The sequence below is a fragment of the Medicago truncatula genome, chromosome 1, assembly GCF_003473485.1.
Source record: "Medicago truncatula cultivar Jemalong A17 chromosome 1, MtrunA17r5.0-ANR, whole genome shotgun sequence".
NCBI lineage: Eukaryota > Viridiplantae > Streptophyta > Magnoliopsida > Fabales > Fabaceae > Medicago > Medicago truncatula.
In genome coordinates, this window is record NC_053042.1 from 47,731,247 (window position 1) to 47,751,546 (window position 20,300).

At 30.6% G+C, this 20,300-nt stretch overlaps 2 protein-coding genes across 3 annotated transcripts; one reads left to right on the forward strand and one right to left on the reverse strand.

Annotated features, from left to right (window-relative positions):
* The first annotated feature begins 4,471 nt into the window (after nucleotides 1-4,471).
* LOC11419432 (probable aquaporin NIP5-1) lies at nucleotides 4,472-9,812 on the forward strand. Its single transcript, XM_003591968.4, has 4 exons — nucleotides 4,472-5,537; nucleotides 8,390-8,809; nucleotides 8,928-8,989; nucleotides 9,347-9,812. The coding sequence occupies exons 1-4, from the start codon at nucleotides 5,313-5,315 to the stop codon at nucleotides 9,540-9,542; spliced, it is 903 nt and encodes a 300-aa protein (XP_003592016.1). The 5' UTR covers nucleotides 4,472-5,312; the 3' UTR covers nucleotides 9,543-9,812.
* An 88-nt stretch (nucleotides 9,813-9,900) lies between these two features.
* Nucleotides 9,901-14,352, reverse strand: LOC11414175 (probable choline kinase 3). Of its 2 annotated transcripts, XM_039829903.1 has the most exons (9): nucleotides 14,134-14,329; nucleotides 13,307-13,731; nucleotides 12,378-12,501; nucleotides 11,315-11,436; nucleotides 11,030-11,225; nucleotides 10,821-10,938; nucleotides 10,654-10,701; nucleotides 10,437-10,537; nucleotides 10,124-10,340 (listed from the first exon to the last, which is right to left on the reverse strand). In XM_039829903.1, the coding sequence occupies exons 2-9, from the start codon at nucleotides 13,441-13,443 to the stop codon at nucleotides 10,185-10,187; spliced, it is 1,002 nt and encodes a 333-aa protein (XP_039685837.1). In that variant the 5' UTR covers nucleotides 13,444-13,731; nucleotides 14,134-14,329; the 3' UTR covers nucleotides 10,124-10,184. The 2 variants fall into 2 exon arrangements, with proteins under 2 accessions (XP_024641799.2, XP_039685837.1); XM_024786031.2 differs by lacking the exon at nucleotides 12,378-12,501 and having other exon boundaries at nucleotides 9,901-10,340; nucleotides 14,134-14,352.
* Nucleotides 14,353-20,300: the final 5,948 nt, after the last annotated feature.

Genomic DNA, 20,300 nt, shown 5'->3' on the forward strand with positions numbered 1-20,300 from the left:
GCATACAAGATGACGCTATACTGGCGGGAACGTAGTGGCAACTTGCACTCACCGGTCACATATGTCGACCAGCGACCAAAATTATTTAAGCAAATTGCTAGAGAAAAATGCATACTTATATGGCCGTGCAGAGGTCCCACATACCTAAGTCAAGTAGTAGTACAATCAATCAACCAATGTTTTGTGGCAGGCGTTGACAAAGATCTTTTGGCAGTACTTAAGAGCTAATCAACTTTGGAATACTTTGGTTCCGTTGAAAATATGTGTCTTTAGTTGGCGGGTGCTACAAAAAAGAATCATGGGGTGGATTAATGATGTTCATCAACAATGTTACGAAGGCACCATGGGAGGTGTGGAAATAAAGTATTCAAATGATGGATTGGAATTTGGAAACATAGGTGATGGTAATGGGATATCGAGAAACTTTTTGCTCTTTAATTCAGCGCGTTGAGAGAAAAATAGAAGAAAAAAAGAAAAAGGTATCCTTTTTTTTCTTTATCAACATTTAAAAAATGTACAGAAGTGTGGTGTGTCTGGGGTTCGAACCACGATCTCGGTATATATTATGCATTATCTCTACCAGTTTAGTTAAGCTGACAAAAAAAATGATTATCAAATGTTTGGAGGAGATGTGATATTTTTCGTAGAATATGGTCATTGGTTTTCAATCCATCTCTTATGGATGCTTATATTTGGCCTCATCAAAAAAAAGGTATTTACTCTACTAAAAACGGATACGATTGGCTAATCTCTCATCACAATCCTGATACTCAAGTTACTGATTCATGGAGCTGGATTTGGAGATTAAAAGTACCTGAAAAATTCAAATTCTTGATTTGGTTGGCTTGTCACAACGTTGTCCCCACTTTATCATTGCTCCATCACCGAAACATGGTAAATTCAACAATTTGCTCTAAATGTGGTGTCCATGGAGAAACTTTATTTCACAGTTTAAGGGACTGTAATTTTTCTGTTGCAATTTGGAACAAAATCAGTTTCTCCTACTAGCCTTTCTTCTCCTCCATTTCGATGTCAGATTGGTTGAGGGAAGGATCCAAATGCACGCGTTCAACGGTTTCTCTTGCTGGTTTATGGTGGATTTGGCGGCACCGTAACAACATGTGTCTCGGCAATACAACCATGTCAAAATTCCAACTCAGCAATAACATCTTCAATTTGGCAGATTCCATCACTAATGCTTTATGTAAAGCTGAAGGCGCTTCCCCTTCACCTAGGTTGATCCGCTGGAATAATACCAACTGTCAGTGCACTATTTTGAATGTTGATGGCAGATGTCTCGGTGTTCTCATTCGCGCAGGTTTTGGAGGTGTCTTTCGCGACAACACAGGAACATACATAGCAGGTTATTCGGGCTACATCAGTCATTCTCAGGACATTCTGTTTGCAGAGCTCACAGCTCTTTATCAAGGGTTAAGGTTGGCGGTCAGCTTAAATTGTTAGGAATTGGCGTGCTATTCAGACTCACTTCTTGCAGTCAACCTCATCAAAGATGATTTAAATCATTTTCATGTTTATGTTGTTCTCATTCAAAACATCAAAGACATCATGGTTTCTCGTAATTTCAACCTTCATCACTCATTCAGAGAGGGAAATCAGTGTGCAAACTTTATGGCTAAACTTGGAGCATCGAGCGATATTGAATTGACTTTCCACTCTTCTCCTCCAGAGGACCTGCTGCCTCTGCTTAGGACGGATGATTTAGGAGTCCTCTTTATGAGGCGCTAGCCTCTTTCCTTTTTTCTGTTTTGTTTTACCCTTGTAACAAAAAAAAATATATGCTAGACTTTTGATATAGTGACTTGGGGTAATTTTTCTTATTATCTCGTGCATTTAGTTGGTTTAGGTGGCTTTTTGAAGTAGGTTCGATTGACTTTAAATATTATTTGGCTTTGTATTGTATGGGTAATTTAGAAAGAAAGAAATATGGATATATTTCAGCACAAGGAGGAACGGTCATAAATTTTATGTGAAAAAATTAAGCTTCAACCTTTTTTATGGTTGAAATCTAGATATGTTAATGCTATGTTCGATTTCGATTACCATTATTAGAGATCTATTTCTCTTTATTGCTTGACTGTTGTTAACTAACTTGTTTCTCTCTTTGTTTTTTCTTATCCTTTCTCGACTTTGATTTGTAACTTTGTAAGCTCTTTTTAGTCTTTTCTGACTAAACTTATGCTGGAAAGGCTTTTTTTGTTTAATCAATATATTTTATTTTACACATTTAAAAAAAATAAACAAAAGAAGAAATGTTTGTAGCAGAACCGTATTCTCTTCATTTTCTCTTTGTTTTAATTTGATATTGATTAACTAACGAGCAATGCTATATATCAAGAAATATTTTATCAAGAAAATTTCAAGAATGACATGGCAGAATAATCACCCTTAGATTTTATCAAGAAATAATCCTGAAATTAATGTTAGCCAATAAAATCTCAGTCTGGCCGGAAATCATGGGGTGGTGGGTGTTATGTATTTTTCTTTATGAAAGATTAATAAATGAGACTGAAATCTAAAGGTGATTATTGTGTCATGTCATTCTTGGATCTTTCTTATAAAATAATTCTTGATATCTAGCATTTTCCTTAACTATTTTTAGCTTCTTTTTTTTTTTGAAGAAGAAGAACTATTTTTAGCTTATATCAAAATAGATCAAATTACATTTGAAAAGAATAATTCACCTCAAGTTAACTTGTACTTAATGGTGGTGAAAGCTTTATATCAATATAATATATGACAGAAAGAAGAAAAGAAAAAAAAGGATTAGATCAGTTTATGATTAGGTCTTAATATTTCGGATGTCATTTTCCTTCTTAGTATACAAATTATTCTACCGTACTTCCATTCAATTTTAAATTCTAAAAGTGGAGTAGCAAAGAGGAAAAAAACGTTTCCCTCAAACAAACAAAAAAAGAGGAAAAAAACAAATTGTAACTAAGCATGACGATGGGACATAAAGCTTAGATGTTCATTCACATGACAATATACTATATAATATAATAATATCATATTAATAAAATGATGTGGACCGGAAGGAATAGTGCTTAGCCAAACCAGGCTGCTCTCTTTGTATTTAACTATTTTTCTTAGCCGAAAGCACACACTACTGTCATTACTCATTATTAGGCGAAAACACAAGGCCATGAAAAGAATGGTTAGAGATTTCTTAACATAATTTACTGTTATCTTTTTTAGGAGAAATAATGTATGAAGATCAAAATTTTGACATTGATATGATTTTTTAAATTTTTGTATGTATTTTTAAAGAGCAATGATATTCATATGAATTGTTTGTCGTGAATTTTCAAGAAGACAGCTTGTTGGTTTTAAGAAGCATTTACAATCCATGCTTTAGTGGAAATTTTAAAACGTGAGTAATTTTAGTGAATATTGATAGCATTTTCGATTTTTAAAACATGAGTAAATTTTAAATGATAAAAAGTACGCGAGATAGAGATAAGCACATGCAATGTCACATTATACTTGCAAAAAATATCATCATTCATACATTCTCTGATATTGTTCCTGTTCAGACGACGATGTTTTTTAGTGTTTAATTATCAAAGGGATCCCTTTTTTCAATGTCTTTCTTCTGCTTTTACTGAGATGGCCTTGAAAGTTTTAGGAAGTTACCAGGAGTTAAACATGTTTGGATGAGTCGGAGCATAAAAGACAAGTTGGAGTGTAAATGTGACCCAAGTGGAATCAACTATCTCGCTGACATATCGAGCACATGGTCTTCCAAATCATTTTGACCCCTCTTATATTTGCATGGCTTAGTCCCGCACAAGGATAATTGTATTAACAAACCTTCTTTACTTACCCCGCACAAGAAGTGCTAAAGAGAAGAAAAGAGAAAGGTAAAATTACATTATACACAAGTACGGTACACTAAAAAACAAAGAGAACTCTTAAAAGAAATTAAAAGATTTAACCGCCACATGTAGTAGTCAAAAACAAAGTTATTACGTTGGCTTTTAACTAGCTAAAAGATTGCACGTTAATGATGTCAAATAAAGGGTATCGATGTAACAAATGGGTATCGAGTTATATTTGATATGGTCAGTACATAATTCCTTTATTTTATTTAATGTTCATATAACGTAATTAAATTTTTATAAGTTAATGCTTATATTTTAAAACCTTAATTATGTCATATTTTGTTCGATTAGATAGTTTCATTAATTAAGATGTGAAGATGATCCATAGACCATAACAAAATATAAAGGTAAACATTAAACTTGATGTCTTATATATTATAAAATTGAAATTTGGTATATCATATAAAACATCTTTTTGTAGAGATTGGTTCAATCAATGATGGACAGATCAAACATTTACCTTGCCGTAATTTGTCATAATCAAATATCAATTCTAATTGAAAAAATATCCACAACAGCAGCATAGAATCGTGTAACTACTGATTTCCTCAAAAAATAATGTAGTACTATTAAAAAATAATAATAACGCATTCATAAAACAAAAAGGAAATTTTAATTAACAATATGTGCTAGCATGAGAAGAAAACGAGTAACTAGGAATATTTATAATGTATGCTCATCATCAATATTAAAAAAGAAAGAAAATCATATACAAAAGAATTATTGCACAGACAATAATGCAAACCCATTGACTTTTTCACATTAAGAAAATATGAAATACAAAAAGTATGGTGAATTCGTGTATATTGCAAGCAAAAGCAACTTATATAGACACCATATTCATAGCACTTTCCAAACTCAATTTTATAATCCATAAAACAACTTATTAATGTTAACAACTCCTCATCACTTCTTCTCCATCATCCCCCTAAGTTGTTGAAAATCAACTTTTCCGACCATTAGTTCTCTCCTCCACCTTCAACCACGTTTTTTGCCTTTCTTTTTCCTATAATCTTTCCAACTTCGAAATTGGATCACAACCTTCATCACAAGTTTTCTCTTATTCCATTCCAACCTTAACAACAACTACATCATCCAACTTTGATCCAATCTTTTCATATGTTCATTAATATCTTAATCCCACAATTAAATACCTCATCTTTCTAGCTAAATCTACAAACCTGGGTCCCTTCTTTCTTTCCATACCTTAGAAACAAATTTATAAAAACCATCCAATTATGTAACTGTACTCTTTCAACCTTAAAACTCTCGAAACAAAAAAAAAAAAACAAAAAAAAATATATCTATTCTTCTTGCATTTAGAAAATTATGTAGTGTTGCTAAAAATATTCACTATTTACATCCAACTATCATATTATTCTATTTTTTTTAAAGAAAAAAAAAAAAAGAATGCCTGAATCGGAGTCAGGGACACCGACGGCAGCGTCGGTGCCGGCGACACCGGATACTCCGGGAGGGCCATTATTCTCATCTATAAGAATTGATTCACTTGATCAACGTGAGTCATTTGCAATGGGGAGGTGCAACATGTGTATGCCGGGTGGTAAAAGCAATAGTTGCATCGCTAATTTCTCTGCTGGAGTTCGAGTTCCAAGTGTCTCTCTCACTCAGAAGGTAACATCTTTTCTGTGTATTTTGGTCAACGATTTATGGTAGGTTTTTTTTTTTTTTTTTTAAGATTTTCATTTTATTTTCTCATGCCACCGCCCACAATTAATTTCATTTGATTTCTAGCTAGCATTGTCAGATTTAACTGTTTCATGTGAGTTATTTATTATTTAGAATAAAAAAATAACAGTAAACCTTGACTAAAATATTTACTAGATAACATTTTTTTGAGGGAATAGATAACATTGTAAATACTATTAGTACTATATGTATGTGACATAAATGTATTAGATATTAATTAATATTAGTTTATTTCATTAACAATTGGGAATTACCATTTTTTTTTGTATTTGTGATGTTTTTGATAATTTGTATCTTATGATGTGATGAGATGTGCATGATTGGGATAGTAGCAAAATAATGCATAAATAGTATTCTTTGCACGTGGTATACGATATTCTTTGGAGTCTTCAATATTCTTATTTATACTCTTCGCTGTCAATTTTATATGAAATACTAAGTAGTATCTTTCTTTTAATTATAAAATATATAAACTTTTTTTTTTTTAGTGAAAAAATATATAAACTTGTTATAAAGTCTATTAACTTATCCATTCCAGCAAATAAAATTTATTTCCTAAAAAAAACAAACAAAATATATCATTTATATAATTGTATTAGCTAGTACAACTACTATTGTTGAAATGCATAAGAGTACATTGTCATCTTTTTTATATTGAAATGAAATATATGGTTGCGAGCAGTTATCTTCAGTATTCACACATTTCAATATAATTTTGTCGGCCTTCAAATGTATTAACATAGATTGATTATTGGACAAAAACAATTTCATTGATAAACAAACAAAGATAGATTACTACGTACATAGACTTGAAACAGTGCAAAAAAATGTAAACTATTAAGCTACACTGGTTATCTGGCTTGATTGTAAAAAACGTACAATATCTGTCGCTTGCAAGAGCCCTAATATTTATTTTTTTGAGAGGAGCCCTGAAATTGTTTTAAGTGTCCAATCCTACATGATCCCATTTTTTTATGGGCGCAAATACATGTATATAATTGAAAATTATATATGTAAGAACCAAGAAGATTTAAACCCCTCTTCTCTAACTGCATTTGACTATTTTCCTAATGCATTACTTATAGAACAAGTATTAACTAATCCATGTTACTAGTTGCATTTGTTGACAAAAACTTTTCTAAAGTAAACTTGTGAAAATCTTATTTCAGAAAGTATTTCGAATAGTTTTACTGTAAACGTGAACGAGTTGTTAATGATTTTGCAAGAAAATAAAATGCAAGAAATATATTATTCAAACTAGATTTTTGACCCGCTCGGGCTTATTGTAAAGGGATTGACATACGAATAATAAAATGCAATATATAATAGGTAACGGTGAAAAATAACACGTGATAATCCATAGTAGACAAAATAAAACACTTCATAAAATGTATAAAATCTGAAAATATTATAAAAGAAAATTCGGTAATCCTATCAATAATTCGGGTATATATAACCAAGTTTGCATGGAAATTAGGGTAGCCGAAAAAAAAAAATATAAAATAGAAGGCATCAAACGTGATCATTGTTATGCTCATAGTTTCTAGAACAAAAAAGTATAAAATAGAATGCATCAAACGTCATCATTGATATGCTCATAGTTTCTAGAACAAACGTGCAGCATCAAATAAGTGTAAAAAATATTTTCTTCAAAAAAAAAAAAAGCAAGAGGATAGGAATGAAATTGGTGCAATGCATTTTTAGATGAAATTTATTAGGTTAAATAATTGCAAACCTAATAAAGCAAATGAGCGAAAAAAAATTAGGTTAAATTAGGAGTTATGGGACAGAGAGATATATATTTTACTAAGAAAATATCAAATATGTTAGTTTTGAAGAAAACTTAATTAAATGATGGTAGGATGAGTGTAAAAGAATTGAGCCGAATACTAAACTTTGAGTTTTGACTTGTGAAAAAATGAATGATATGGGCTTGACTCATTTATTTAATCGTGTCTAACTGAAAACTTGGGTTTGGATTTATTTTTTTGAGAGGAACTTGGGTTCGACTTTTTTTTTTTTAAGGGAATGAATTTGGGTTTGAATTGTTTTTGCAATTATGCACATTTTGACTGATAAAAAATAAAAAATAAATAAAAAAAGGTTGGGCCAACAAGTGTTTTAACTTTTAAGCCTATTATCTAAGGAATTCATTATAAGAAATTTTGTCGTGAAAATATAAACGTAACGTATGTAAAAGTAATAATTACACGATTTATAAAAGTAAAAGTAGTAGTTACCACTTTTTGTTGCTTAAATGACTTAGAACATTTGTTAGCATTTCTCAAAAATAAAAAATTAAAAGACATTCATTCTTTTGCTAATAGTATTTTGAAATTACATAGATTTTTTTTTTTTTGGACTATAGTATATGTTTGACTTAATTTATTTAAGTTTCTTAACTGCCATAAATACTGTGAGACTGTTTGAAAAAATTTATATAACAACTTATGACTTTGACCAAAAGAAACAAACAACTTATAACATATCTATGACGTATTTTCAACTTCTTTTTTTTCATAAGTTCTCCAAACAAAGGTTAACATGGGTTTATTGATGTGCTACTTTTCTACTTATAGCATTACTTGAGTTATTAGTAGTGATTACTAAAAAAAAATAAAGAAAAAACATATTTTTGAATACACATGGAATGTTCCAAATGTAGATTTTTCCAACGTATCTAAAATATTATTATTCGTCACATTATTTTAACCCCCCCTAATGAAAAAGGAAAAGTAAAATTAATATTGAATTTGGAATGTTAAAATGTGTCACAGATTGGAGCAGAGTTTGTAGGAACGTTCATATTAATATATGCAGCAACAGCAGGACCAATAGTGAACAACAAATACAATGGAGTAGAAACTCTTATGGGAAATGCAGCTTGTGCTGGACTGACAGTCATGTTCATTATTCTCTCAATTGGTCATATCTCAGGTGCTCATCTCAATCCATCACTCACCATTGCCTTCGCGGCATTTCGCCATTTTCCCTGGGCACATGTTCCAGCCTACATTGCAGCACAAGTCTCTGCTTCGATCTGTGCTTGTTATGCGCTCAAAGGCGTTTACCATCCTTTCCTCTCTGGTGGTGTCACTGTCCCTACTGTTAGCGTTGGACAAGCTTTTGCAACTGAGTTTATCATCACTTTTATTCTCTTGTTTGTTGTTACTGCTGTTGCTACTGATTCCCGTGCGGTACGTTCAATTCATTCATTTGTTTGTGTTATCTAACACAACATAACTTCATTGATCATCTTTTTATGAATTAAGGTTGTTTTCATTCATGGATTTTATTTTTGTATATGCAATGCAGGTTGGTGAATTGGCTGGTATTGCTGTTGGTGCTACAGTTTTGCTCAACATTCTTATCTCAGGGTATGGATGGAACCTTTTCTTTGTCCCCCCACATATTATGAGTTATAACGTTATTGATTTGTATTTGGTTTTCATAATAAGTATATATCAAATCTTATATTAAGTTGGAATTTAATGATAATGTTTCAAAGGAATTAATCGTGAAAAACTATTCCTAAGGTTTTTAATGACATGACTGTGTCCATCAAGTTAGTCTCTGAATAATGACAGGATCAGGAACTTAATTTAATCATTTATGAATTAATATGACTGATGCATTTTATTTTCTCATAGACTAATTTGATTCGATTGTTTACATGATTTGATTTGAGTTCTTTATTTTAAGATTGCGAGTAATGTTGTGGTTGTAAATGCTAGGCCAACAAGTGGTGGTTCCATGAATCCAGTGCGCACCTTAGGTCCAGCCGTTGCAGCAGGAAATTACAAGCATCTCTGGATATATTTGGTGGCGCCAACGCTTGGTGCTCTAGCTGGTTCTGGAGTTTATACGCTTATCAAGCTACGTGACAACGGAGCTGAACCACCTCAACCAGTTAGGAGCTTCCGTCGCTAGAACTGGCTGCAACCCTGCTCTCGACACCCCCACTTCTCATATTTCAAGATCTTTGTGTGATAGTATAGAGCCTAATTAAATAAAATGTGGGGACTCGTTGTAATCGAGTGTGTGTGAACTTATGTGTGTTTTGTTTGTGTGTTATATCATGTGTCATTAAAGCTTTGTTTGGTTGATGTGGATTTTCTAAGGGCTGATTATAGCCATGGTTTGTATTATGATTGGTGCAACTTAAACTTATAATTTAATAATGTGTTCTGTTGTGTGGAACATTCTTCTTCTTTTACCTTTAGTTTAGCTCAAGACTATTGAAGGAAAATAAATGTCTCAAAATATACAAGTCAAGTGAAACCATACATATAAAAGGTAAATTCAACACCTAATTTATCATTCATAAGACTTGAATCCAAGACTTCATCACAAAGAAAACAAACACACACATTCTCATTATCAACAATCCCAAAAGTGGAAGGTTGATGAGCAAATTGAAGTTAAAATTGTCAAAAGCTCATTGCACATTGTTAGTGACAATATGTTATTTACATATGCAGTTGCTATATTGCGCCTTTAGCTGTTATTATAATAATAGATACATAAAAACCAAAACTAACTTCACTAAGACATGAGAAGCTAGCATAACAATCACACACATGATGCTAGTGGCAGCGAACCGTTCACAGTTTCGGTTTGGGCAACAATGGTTGATGAGTCCAATAAAGTAGGCTTCCTTAACCAATATTGCTGAAACCTCTGCCTTGCATATTCTTTGTAATCAAAGTCAATTTTATTCACATAACTCTGCAATTAATAAAACATGTGTATAGTATCAGCATATAATATATAGTTATATACTTAACTAACTAACAAGTACAATTTACATTAAAAAGAGCTTACCGAAATAAGTCCCCATAAGCCCCAGAATAGATGGTTTGCGAGAGTATATTTTTCTACAGCCGTCATTAACTGATTCACCTTAGCATTGCTTGGTTTCTTGCCTGTGTAAAAAGAGTGATTGTAATATAACCTTAAATTTGAGGAATATGCGATATTCAGAAGTGTTGCATTTCAATCTATGATTTCGACGAGTGAAATTCATAATGGACTAACTAACCTTCAGAACTGAGATAGACACGAATGAACCTTTGACGCTCCTCGAGTTCTGGTTCACCATATACAAATTAGTATGTCAGCAAGGTAGAGTGATGATATCAATAAAAACAAAAACAGGAACACACAACAATCATTGTGGAGATGTAAGACTAAGAACAAAAAATTTACCAGGATATTTACTGTAGTCAAGAAAATGAGGTGTATCACTATGGTAATCTGCTGCCATTTCACAGAAATGATTAGCCAGGTCATACGCGATAGGATTGTAACTCGCGTATTCGTAGTCCTATATCAAAATAAAATAAAATTAGAGAACTGCAATATAAGTAACTACCATGTTTTGGAAAGGCAAAGAAAATATATAACCATTAGCTTACAATTAGGGTGATTGATCTAGTCTCTTCATCCATCATAATGTTGCCATATTGTAGGTCATTGTGGCAAAAACCAATCTCTTGATATCCTTCACACAACTCCTTCTCCAGAATATTTATTTCATCATCTAGATTGTCCAGCCCGAATTTTTTTGTTTCCTTTGGGGAGCACAAACTTTTGGCTTCACCAACCCAGTTCCTAGTAAAACACATGAAAATCAACAATTTTTAATCTGCATAATTTTTTGAAATAAAATGGATTTTAAGAATGACATGATCTGTAACTACCTCATTCTCTGCCAAATGTGAGCCTTCTTTGTACCAGGCATATGAAGCTTATGGAATTCTCTCATCTTAGATGCCACCAAAGATGATATTTCAGAGTCACGGAGATCAATAGCCGAGAGAGTCTAGAAAGCCAAAAACAATTGGAGAAGCAAGTTATGCACAATCATCAAACATAAAAAATGTAAATAACACTGCTTGTCAGATTCATCTTCCTTGTATTTGTAAAACTCTTTCAATTGATTTTAATTCATTGGAAAATAGAAAGCGGCGTCAACAACAGACAAAAAGGAACACATTAAACAGGATGTAATCAGTTAACAAACTAGTATGCTGGAATTTATGTGTCTGTAAAAAAGGATACTACCTTAGTTCCATAAATTATTTAGTTCTATTACCAAGTTTACTAATGAACATTTAATAATTAGTAAAATAGAATATGAACTCATGAGTCTTATCTTTTATACATACATACAAAAATCACAGATACCATTCAAAAAACATACTGTTTAAGTACATAATGCATGTTTCTTTATTATTATTGGAAGAATAAATAACATGGAGAAAGGAATAGGGGAAAAAAGAATGGTAATAGAAGGACCTAAGAGCACATGATTCCATTCCATTGACTCAATACCGTTCCATTAAATTTCTTTCTTAAAGATGGTTCTTCAAAATAATTTGTTCACAACCAAAAGAGGCAAATGATAGCCCTCCATTGCTCCAAAAGATAAAGGGAATAAATTAAGGGAAAAGGAAGTACAAGTTCAAAGAAAAGCTCTTTTGACTAAAGAATAAAGTGAATCTACTTTTAAAGTGACTATAATCTCAAAAGCTAAAATATGGAATGAAATATTCATTGCACCCTTTACATAGTTGTTATGTTGGGCTCACATATATAAAGTAAATCAAGATCAGACGGTCATAATGTCCCGAATGTGTGTTTCCATTGATTGCAAGAAATTTTTCTGCAGTCAATGAGAACACTCATTCGGGACATCGATGACCTTCCGATTTTGATTGGAAAGACAAAAATAATACGGATTTTAATTTTAATTCAAAATACCAAGCTTGAATCTTGACCATCCGATCGATCGAACGACCACGGATGTCTTGAATGCGTGCAATCTCTGCAGGGGAGATCCTTGAATGCGAGAATCCAATTTCCTCTAAGAGGGCTTATAGGTAACCTACCAATAAAAGAACTTGTCTTGACATGATTTGACACTAAACTAAACTAACTTATAGGTAACCTACTTTATTTTCTACTGACAATTGTTTTGTTTATTTTTTATTTTCAAATTTCTTCTAAATTTACTTACAGAAAATCAGTAAAGAACATTCTATCAATCTAGTGTATATTTGAAAGAACTTAGCATACATACTGAAATTTTCTATATTTTAATTTCACTGTTTGATCATATAACATCACTTCTCAAAATTTTCATGACAAAACAGTAAAAGATTATTAGATGTGTCTCTAATTGAATAGAAAAAACCAAATAGGTTCTTATATGTCAATGCTCCAATTGCAACAAAATTGATTTTTCTTTTAACAATTGTATTACTTTCAGTAATTAAGTTTTCTGATGCTATCTTCTCAAAGCAATCAAAGAAATAACTAAATACCATTGTTTCAAATTTAACTTTGACTATTCTTCAATTTTGAATTAGGCCTAACTTCTTAACTTATAAAATTAAGGTGACTGCATAATCTCTGTAAACTCTTCACTTCTTAAAAGTTTAAAGTGTGTGTAACTTAGAAATTTTCCATATTATATTACCTACTCAGCAAAAATGATTTACTGCAGAAATATCTATCATATTGGATTTTTTTATTAAAATGGTCAAGTATATGTTCAGTTTTAAATATGTACTTTTGTAATTTATATAGACTCCAAAGTACATGATAAACTTCAAAAACATAAATAAAAAGTAAAAGTACCAAAATATAATATAGATATAAAAAAAAAAAAGGATGAGAGAATCACATACTCTGGCATGAATAAACTCCTCAACTCTACCAGTAGTGAAACGAGCAAGAAGGCGTGGACCTTGACCATGCTTTGAGATACACTCGAAGGTTCGAATTTCTTCATCCCTATTGAAGAAAATTTCAACACCTTCACCATATAAACGAACCAGAACCTTCCTCAAATCACCATCATTTTTTGTTGGCCAATTTATCTGAAACACTTCATTGGTCATTGCACCTTTCAATGGAATCACTTGCAAAGTGTTCACATCATCGATGACATCTCCTAAATCCGAAGCCACCGCAGTAATCACTTCCATTAATTCTTCTTGAGATGCAGATCCTTTCAATAATTCAATTGTCTTAATGGCCATCTTGATTCAATGAATTAAATGATCAATAGAAACCAGAATTTCCGTTTGATTTGGCTATAAAATAGTGGAATCTGAAACAGAGTAAAAACAGGGTAATCAGAAAACAGAGTATTTTGTTAATATCCCTTATTGCATGCACAAAGTAAACAGAAAAATGTGAAATTTTTTACAACCCAATTGAGAAAAAATATCAAGAAATCGATTGTGTAGTTTTTAAAATTAATTAGAAAATAAAAAATTGAATTGGGTGTTTCATAAGTTCACGTCAATTTTGTGAAAAACAAAAAAACAGAGGAATTCAGAGTCCAAAAACAGGGGAAATAAGTTTGAAAACCTATTGCAATGAAATTTTGTGGGAAAGATCGAAACTTTTTGACAACCAAGTTAAAAAAATGATCAAAAAAACAATAATTGACGAAGAGTTAGTTAATGCAAAGAATAATTAAGTAGAAATTTGAAAATTGAGAACTAACCCGAAGAAGAAACAGAGTCGAGTTGAATAACGTGGTTAAGTGATAAGGACAGTGATATGAAATATGAATATGATAATTGAAATTAGTGTGAAGTTTCTAAAATCTTGAAGTGTTTATATAGAGAATTGGAAAAGAGGAACGCGTAAGTATTCGAGTTTATGGCAGTGTCTATAAGCCGTTTAAAGTGCGTATATTTGGTGTTTTGTTGACCACAGAGATTCTACACTACATTTTTATTTGGAAAAGAAAAAGGAGATTTTTATATTGTACAAGAGCTTTTGCTATAAGCTGAGCTGTGATTTTATAAGTCATTTTGTAGATAACTATTGACTGACCAGAATCAAGGAGAATCTTTTTTGGTAATAGAATCAATGTGAATTGACATTTAATGATGATTTTGTGTAATAAATTTAGGGTTAAATTTGGTATATGTTGATTTATTTAGGAAAAATAAAAAAAATTGGTATCTTGTTCAATTTAAATAATGTATTCACATTTAATTTTATTTTTTAGTCATCCATTTGAATTTTCTAGTCTCGTTCCATATAATTCTAATTATCCTTAAATTTACTTTAAATTTTACAATACCATCGAAATTGTCTCTCCATATAAATTTATAAAAAAATCTCTTTTTCATGATCATTTTGAACTTTCACCCTCTTTCATCGAGAAATCATTATAGATATGCAACCATCAATGATTGAATGAACATTTTTTCATTGATCGATACTCTATTCATAAAGGTTAGTGAATTTCATTAGCGAAGAGTTTTATTTATTTCCTGTTCGTTATGTGTTTTCTTGTTTTGTTACGTAATCTTTTATAAGTTTTTTTTAATAGTTGAGTTTTATACAGTGGCGGTTTCACCGCCCGGCGACTCCGGGCTCCGGTCCAATTTTTTTGCTTCTTATGTAAATTCCTCTGATTTTTTTATATAAACCCCTATAAATTAATTAATTTCTTCAGATTTTTTGATTATTTACTTGCAATTTCTTATGTAAAACCTTATAAATGTGTTGCAAATTATTTTTGCCCGGACTTTATAATAATGTTGACTCCGCCTAGGTCTTTCGTGACTGAGATTAAAGTATCATCTCGTCATCTTAAAGTTTATTATCAAAGAGATAATAAAAACTCTAATTAAAGGATGTTTAAAAAAAGGAAAATGTTAATCATTGCCCTGAGGGCAGTAGTGAAAAAGATTAATATTGAAATTATGTATTGGAAATTGGTGAAAAGTAGAATGTTTACCTTTATGAAAGTCAAAAAGTTGTTGTTTTTAATGAATTTTTTTTATTTTTGACATTTTTGATCATTGCTCTTAAGACACTGGATAGCAAGACCCTTAAAGGTCTGTTTGATGCACATGATAGAGAGACATGATATGCTAATGCTATCCTATCTTACTTGAATATCTTGTTTGGTGCTAAAATAAACCCATTTAGCAACCTGATAGGATAAAAATGACAAGCGCGTTTTCTATTTCTCAAAAACTGCCTTCGACTCCCACTCCCTGCACTTTTCAGATAACGATACCATTCCATTTTCTTTTTCTCCATGTGTTAATTGTTCGTTCTTCTGCAGTTTTCAAATGATTCAATTTTTGTTCTTAATTTTTATTCTAATTTCTGTGCTACGATTGTGTTGTTGTTCTCGAATCTCAATTGGTTATTATACAATTGTTAATATAATATTGTCATTTCAAAATCTAATTTCCCCCAAACACATTCATCTATGCTTTAATTTCTTTTGCGTTCAATTTCTTGAATTTTGGTTATTCATCTGTTGTTCTTCTCGATCAGTTCTTTTGCTTATTCATCCTTCAAATCATTCAATTTTTCTGATTTTGTGCTTCAATGTTGATATTTTTGCAGCTTCGATTTTCATATTATTTTCCCTTTCCTTTTTACTTCTTTTTGCAATTTATTTTTTAGAAAAGTCTTTTCTTAATTTCTTTGATTTCTTGCTTCAGATTTTAAATAATGGATGTATATTTTTTTAAAGAAAAATCAATGTATTTGTTTACATGATCATTTTGTCATTAATATAATATACTCCCTCCATTTCAAAATGAGTATTGTTTTAGTAAAAAAAAAAATTGTTTTAAAATAAATGTCACTTTCAGTTTCCAATACAATAATAACTTTTTCTTTTCAATTGTACCCTTCAATTAATACTATGTTACAATACTTCCAAAGTATTATTTTTTTTCTTTAATGAAAAACAAACCAATAGTTGTTTAGGATAATTTGGTAAAATTGTTATGACATTTAACTACTTTGTTTCATTCCTTAATATGTGTGCAATTGGCTAAAGTGTCACTCATTTTGAAACGGATGGAGTATATTTTATCTTATCACTATCAATCAAATGGTCCACTAAACACATAATATGATAAAATAATGCTATCATGTTTATTATCATGTGTGCCCCAAACACATGATAGCACAAGTGACTGTCCTAACACTATCATATCATATCCTTATCCAACTTCTTATCATATCATGTGTTTATCCAATCATGTGCACCAAACAGACCCTTAAAAAAATAACTTTAACCAAAGGATTATAAAAAAGGGTCTTGTTAAATAGAATTTTCTATCTTGGAAATATAAACTGTCCCTTTTTATTAAGTAATAATTACATTACTTTTTAATAAAAACTTACTTCATTTGTGGTTAATCAATGCCCCGAGGGGCACTGGTTAACATTATCCTTATAAAAATCAGTTTTAGAAATGTTTGCTTTTCCTCACGGTAGCACACATGAAATAGAATGGAACAAAATTTATGAACGTATGTGGGGTGTGTTTGGTAAAAATAAGTTATAAGCTAACTGAAAGCTGAAAAACTAGCTTATAGCCGATGTCTTATAACTAATAGCTTATAGCTGAAAAAATGGTTTATTAAAATATTTCTAATGTATTTATTTTTAATTTAATTTATGGTTAATTATGTTTTGGATCCTATAAATATTCAAACTTTTGGTTTTAGTCTCCAATAAAATTTCACAGACAATTTTGATCTCTGCTTTTATTTTTTGTACAAAAGACGGCAAAAACTCATTCATCTCTACTTTTATGAATCCCAAAAATAAGAGGAAGGTGGAAAAAAATGAAAGCAAGAATATATAAAATTTTACAACGTACAGTATGCTAGTTATAGTTAAATATAAAACATTTTTTTAAGTAATATATATAAAGCGTTCATTAAAAAATAAAATAAAGTATGACAGATTTTTTTTTGAAAGGAGAAAATGAAGCAGAAAAAATAAGCTATGAACTTGGCCGTTATTTTTTAAGCCATGAACATGATGTTTTATTAAAAAAATAATTAAATTAATAGGGTTAAAATTGGAATAAAATATAAAAAAAATTCAGCTACAAGCTCAAAAGCCACTTGAAATAGCTTCTCAAAAAACGCTATAAACAAGTGAATTTTTTTTTTTTTACCAAACACATCTTATTATATCAAAACAAGCTTATAAGCTAGTCCAACAAGCTATAAGCTAGCTTATTTGTGTTATCTAACACATCCATGATGGGTTGAATTTGATGTGAAATTTTAATTGTTACAAGCCCTATAGTGTAAATTAATTAATATTTATACCTAAATATAATTAAATAAAAATTAAAAGTTACCTTATTAAAATTGATTCTTTTTTTATAGAAAAATGACTCATTTATTTGACACTTAATGTTACATTTATATATTATATTTTGATTGGTTGATGTCTTGAAGGGATAAATATCCTCTAAATAAAATAGGGTAATGTAGAAAAAACCAAAACTTCCTTTCAATTCAACTATAACTACAACGCAACAACACGCTCAATTTATTTTATTTTGGTTACATCAACACGCTCAAATAGTTCAGTTTATCACTAGATTGTATTTTTTCATGGTACATTATTCATCAACAAAACATGGGTAAAAGTTATTATCTAAGTTTTTTTTGAGAGATGTTATTATCTAAGTTAGCATCAATTAAAATTATTCATTTATCTATTTATATTAATAACATAAATAGTAAAAAGACAAATGAAGATGAATTTTTTTATGATTTTCAATGCAGATAGTAATCTCTATCCACCTTTTCTTAATAGGTAAACAAGAATTTTTCTCATGTTTTAATACGTAGCTTTTACAAAACATACAATTGGACAAAGTTGCACTAAAATTAAGTCAAAGTTGAAAGAAGAAAAAAACAGCAAGTAGTCTAATCATTTTTTCAGCAAATGAGCATTCCTCTCCGATGCTTCTCATAAAGAGACAATAAGTCAATTATCTAAAAAGAAAGAAAACAATTTTTTTTTAAATAAAAAAAGAAAGAAAAATGCATAGTCCTACCATTTTTTTTCATTGATTTTAATGGCACCTAATTTTCAATTCAACTGTATTTTAATATATGTATTAAAAATGAACTTTATGGGACCAAAAGATAAAGACGAATAAAAGAGCCAAGTTCCTATTTCATAAAAGGTCAAGTTTGTCTCTGATAGATAATAAACCGCGTTAAGTTATGAAAATTGAGGACGAAAATAATGCCGTTAAGAATCAGCTAACAGCCTAACACGGCTCCCATCTCTTGTGATAGTTTTTTCACCTAGTTAATTTTATTTTACACTTTTTTTCAATAATTTCTTTCTGCTCGTTTATAAAGTAAATTGATTAAATATCTCTCACAATCTTTTAAGTTAAATATTTATAACGAATTAGTTCTATAATAGTTTTTTTAACAAATAAATCCTTTAATTATTTTCTTATAACAAATTGGTTAGAACATTACATACATGACTACATTATTTATTCCCTAATGAGTTTGTTATCCATAGTGTGATCACGAGTCTTTTAAATGTCTCAAAGATCAAGCTAAACTTAGCAAAAGATATGCCAGATGGGTTGAATTTGTGGAGCAATTTTCATATCTCATCAATCATAAGAAAGGTAAAGTTAATGTGGTAGTTGATGCTCTTTTTAAAGAAGTACTCTTTAATCTTTATTCTTCAAACTAGACTTCTAGGTTTTGACATATTAGACACTTATATGCTTTAGCTGAGGATTTTGCAAGTATTTTCCTTGATTGTGAATTAATTGATATCACATGATAGCTTCTTTAGACATGATGGATGTTTGTTCAAAGGAAGTCATTTATGCATTCTTAAGTGTTATTTGTGTGAATTATTACTTGTGAGGGAAGTGCATGAAGGTGATTTAATGGGACATTTTGGGAATCATAAGATAAATGACATATTGCATGATCACTTTTATTGGTAAAAAATAAAGCATGATATACATTTAATTTGTTACACGTGCATACAATCCCATTCTCATTCCCTCTTCTCCTTGGTTAGACCTATCCATGGACTTTATTTTGGGACTGTCCAAAAATAAGTTTGGTCGTGATTCAACTTTTGTTGTTGATAAATTTTCGAAAATGCCACATTTTTTATTCCTTATCACAAAGTGGACGATGCTTATCATATTACAAATTTATTTTTCAAAGAGGCTGTTAGATTGCATGGCATTCCAAAATTCATTGTGTTGGAAGATTCTAAGTATTTGAATCATATTTGAAAGACTTTGTGGGCTAAATTAGGTACCAAGCTTCTATTTTCCACCACATGCAACCCTCAAACAAAAGGACAAACTAAAGTGGTTAATAGAACACTTGACACCTTCTTACTTGGAACATTTTTTAAATCAAATTTAAAGTCTTGGAAAGAATGTTGGCTTTTCATTGAGTTTGCATGTAATAGGGTGGCACGTAGTACTACTTCTTTCTCACCTTTTGAAATTACTTATAGTTTTAACCCTCTTACTCCACTTGATTATAAAGAACAACATTGAGCATTATGTTAGAATATCACTGCACTTTTTTAAAACTCTTAACATATTATAATTGAACACCGCTATACTTTTTTAAAAATGTCTTTTAAAATTCTTTTAAGAGAAATGATATTTGTACAACCACTTTATTACAATTTTTTGACAACTTTCTCTCTCATACTCACATTATATTTTTATTCTCTCTCTTCCTTTTTCTCTCTCTATTGTTTTGGACCAATGAGAAGAGAGAAAATAAAAGTTGTCAACAAAGTTGTCACAAATGGTTGTCAATATATCACTACTCTTCTTTTAAATTTTAATTGAATGCACTCCTATTTATT

Excerpts from the sequence above, each read along its gene's own strand:
- LOC11414175 (XM_024786031.2), bottom strand. The coding sequence starts at position 13,660 with ATGGCCATTAAGACAATTGAATTATTGAAAGGATCTGCATCTCAAGAA. Across the intron at positions 11,226-11,314 it reads CACATTTGGCAGAGAATGAG|GAACTGGGTTGGTGAAGCCA; the intron begins GTAGTTACAGAT and ends GTGTTTTACTAG. Across the intron at positions 10,538-10,653 it reads TGTCTATCTCAGTTCTGAAG|GCAAGAAACCAAGCAATGCT; the intron begins GTTAGTTAGTCC and ends CTTTTTACACAG.
- LOC11419432 (XM_003591968.4), top strand. The coding sequence starts at position 5,313 with ATGCCTGAATCGGAGTCAGGGACACCGACGGCAGCGTCGGTGCCGGCG. Across the intron at positions 8,810-8,927 it reads TTGCTACTGATTCCCGTGCG|GTTGGTGAATTGGCTGGTAT; the intron begins GTACGTTCAATT and ends TATGCAATGCAG. Across the intron at positions 8,990-9,346 it reads CTCAACATTCTTATCTCAGG|GCCAACAAGTGGTGGTTCCA; the intron begins GTATGGATGGAA and ends TGTAAATGCTAG.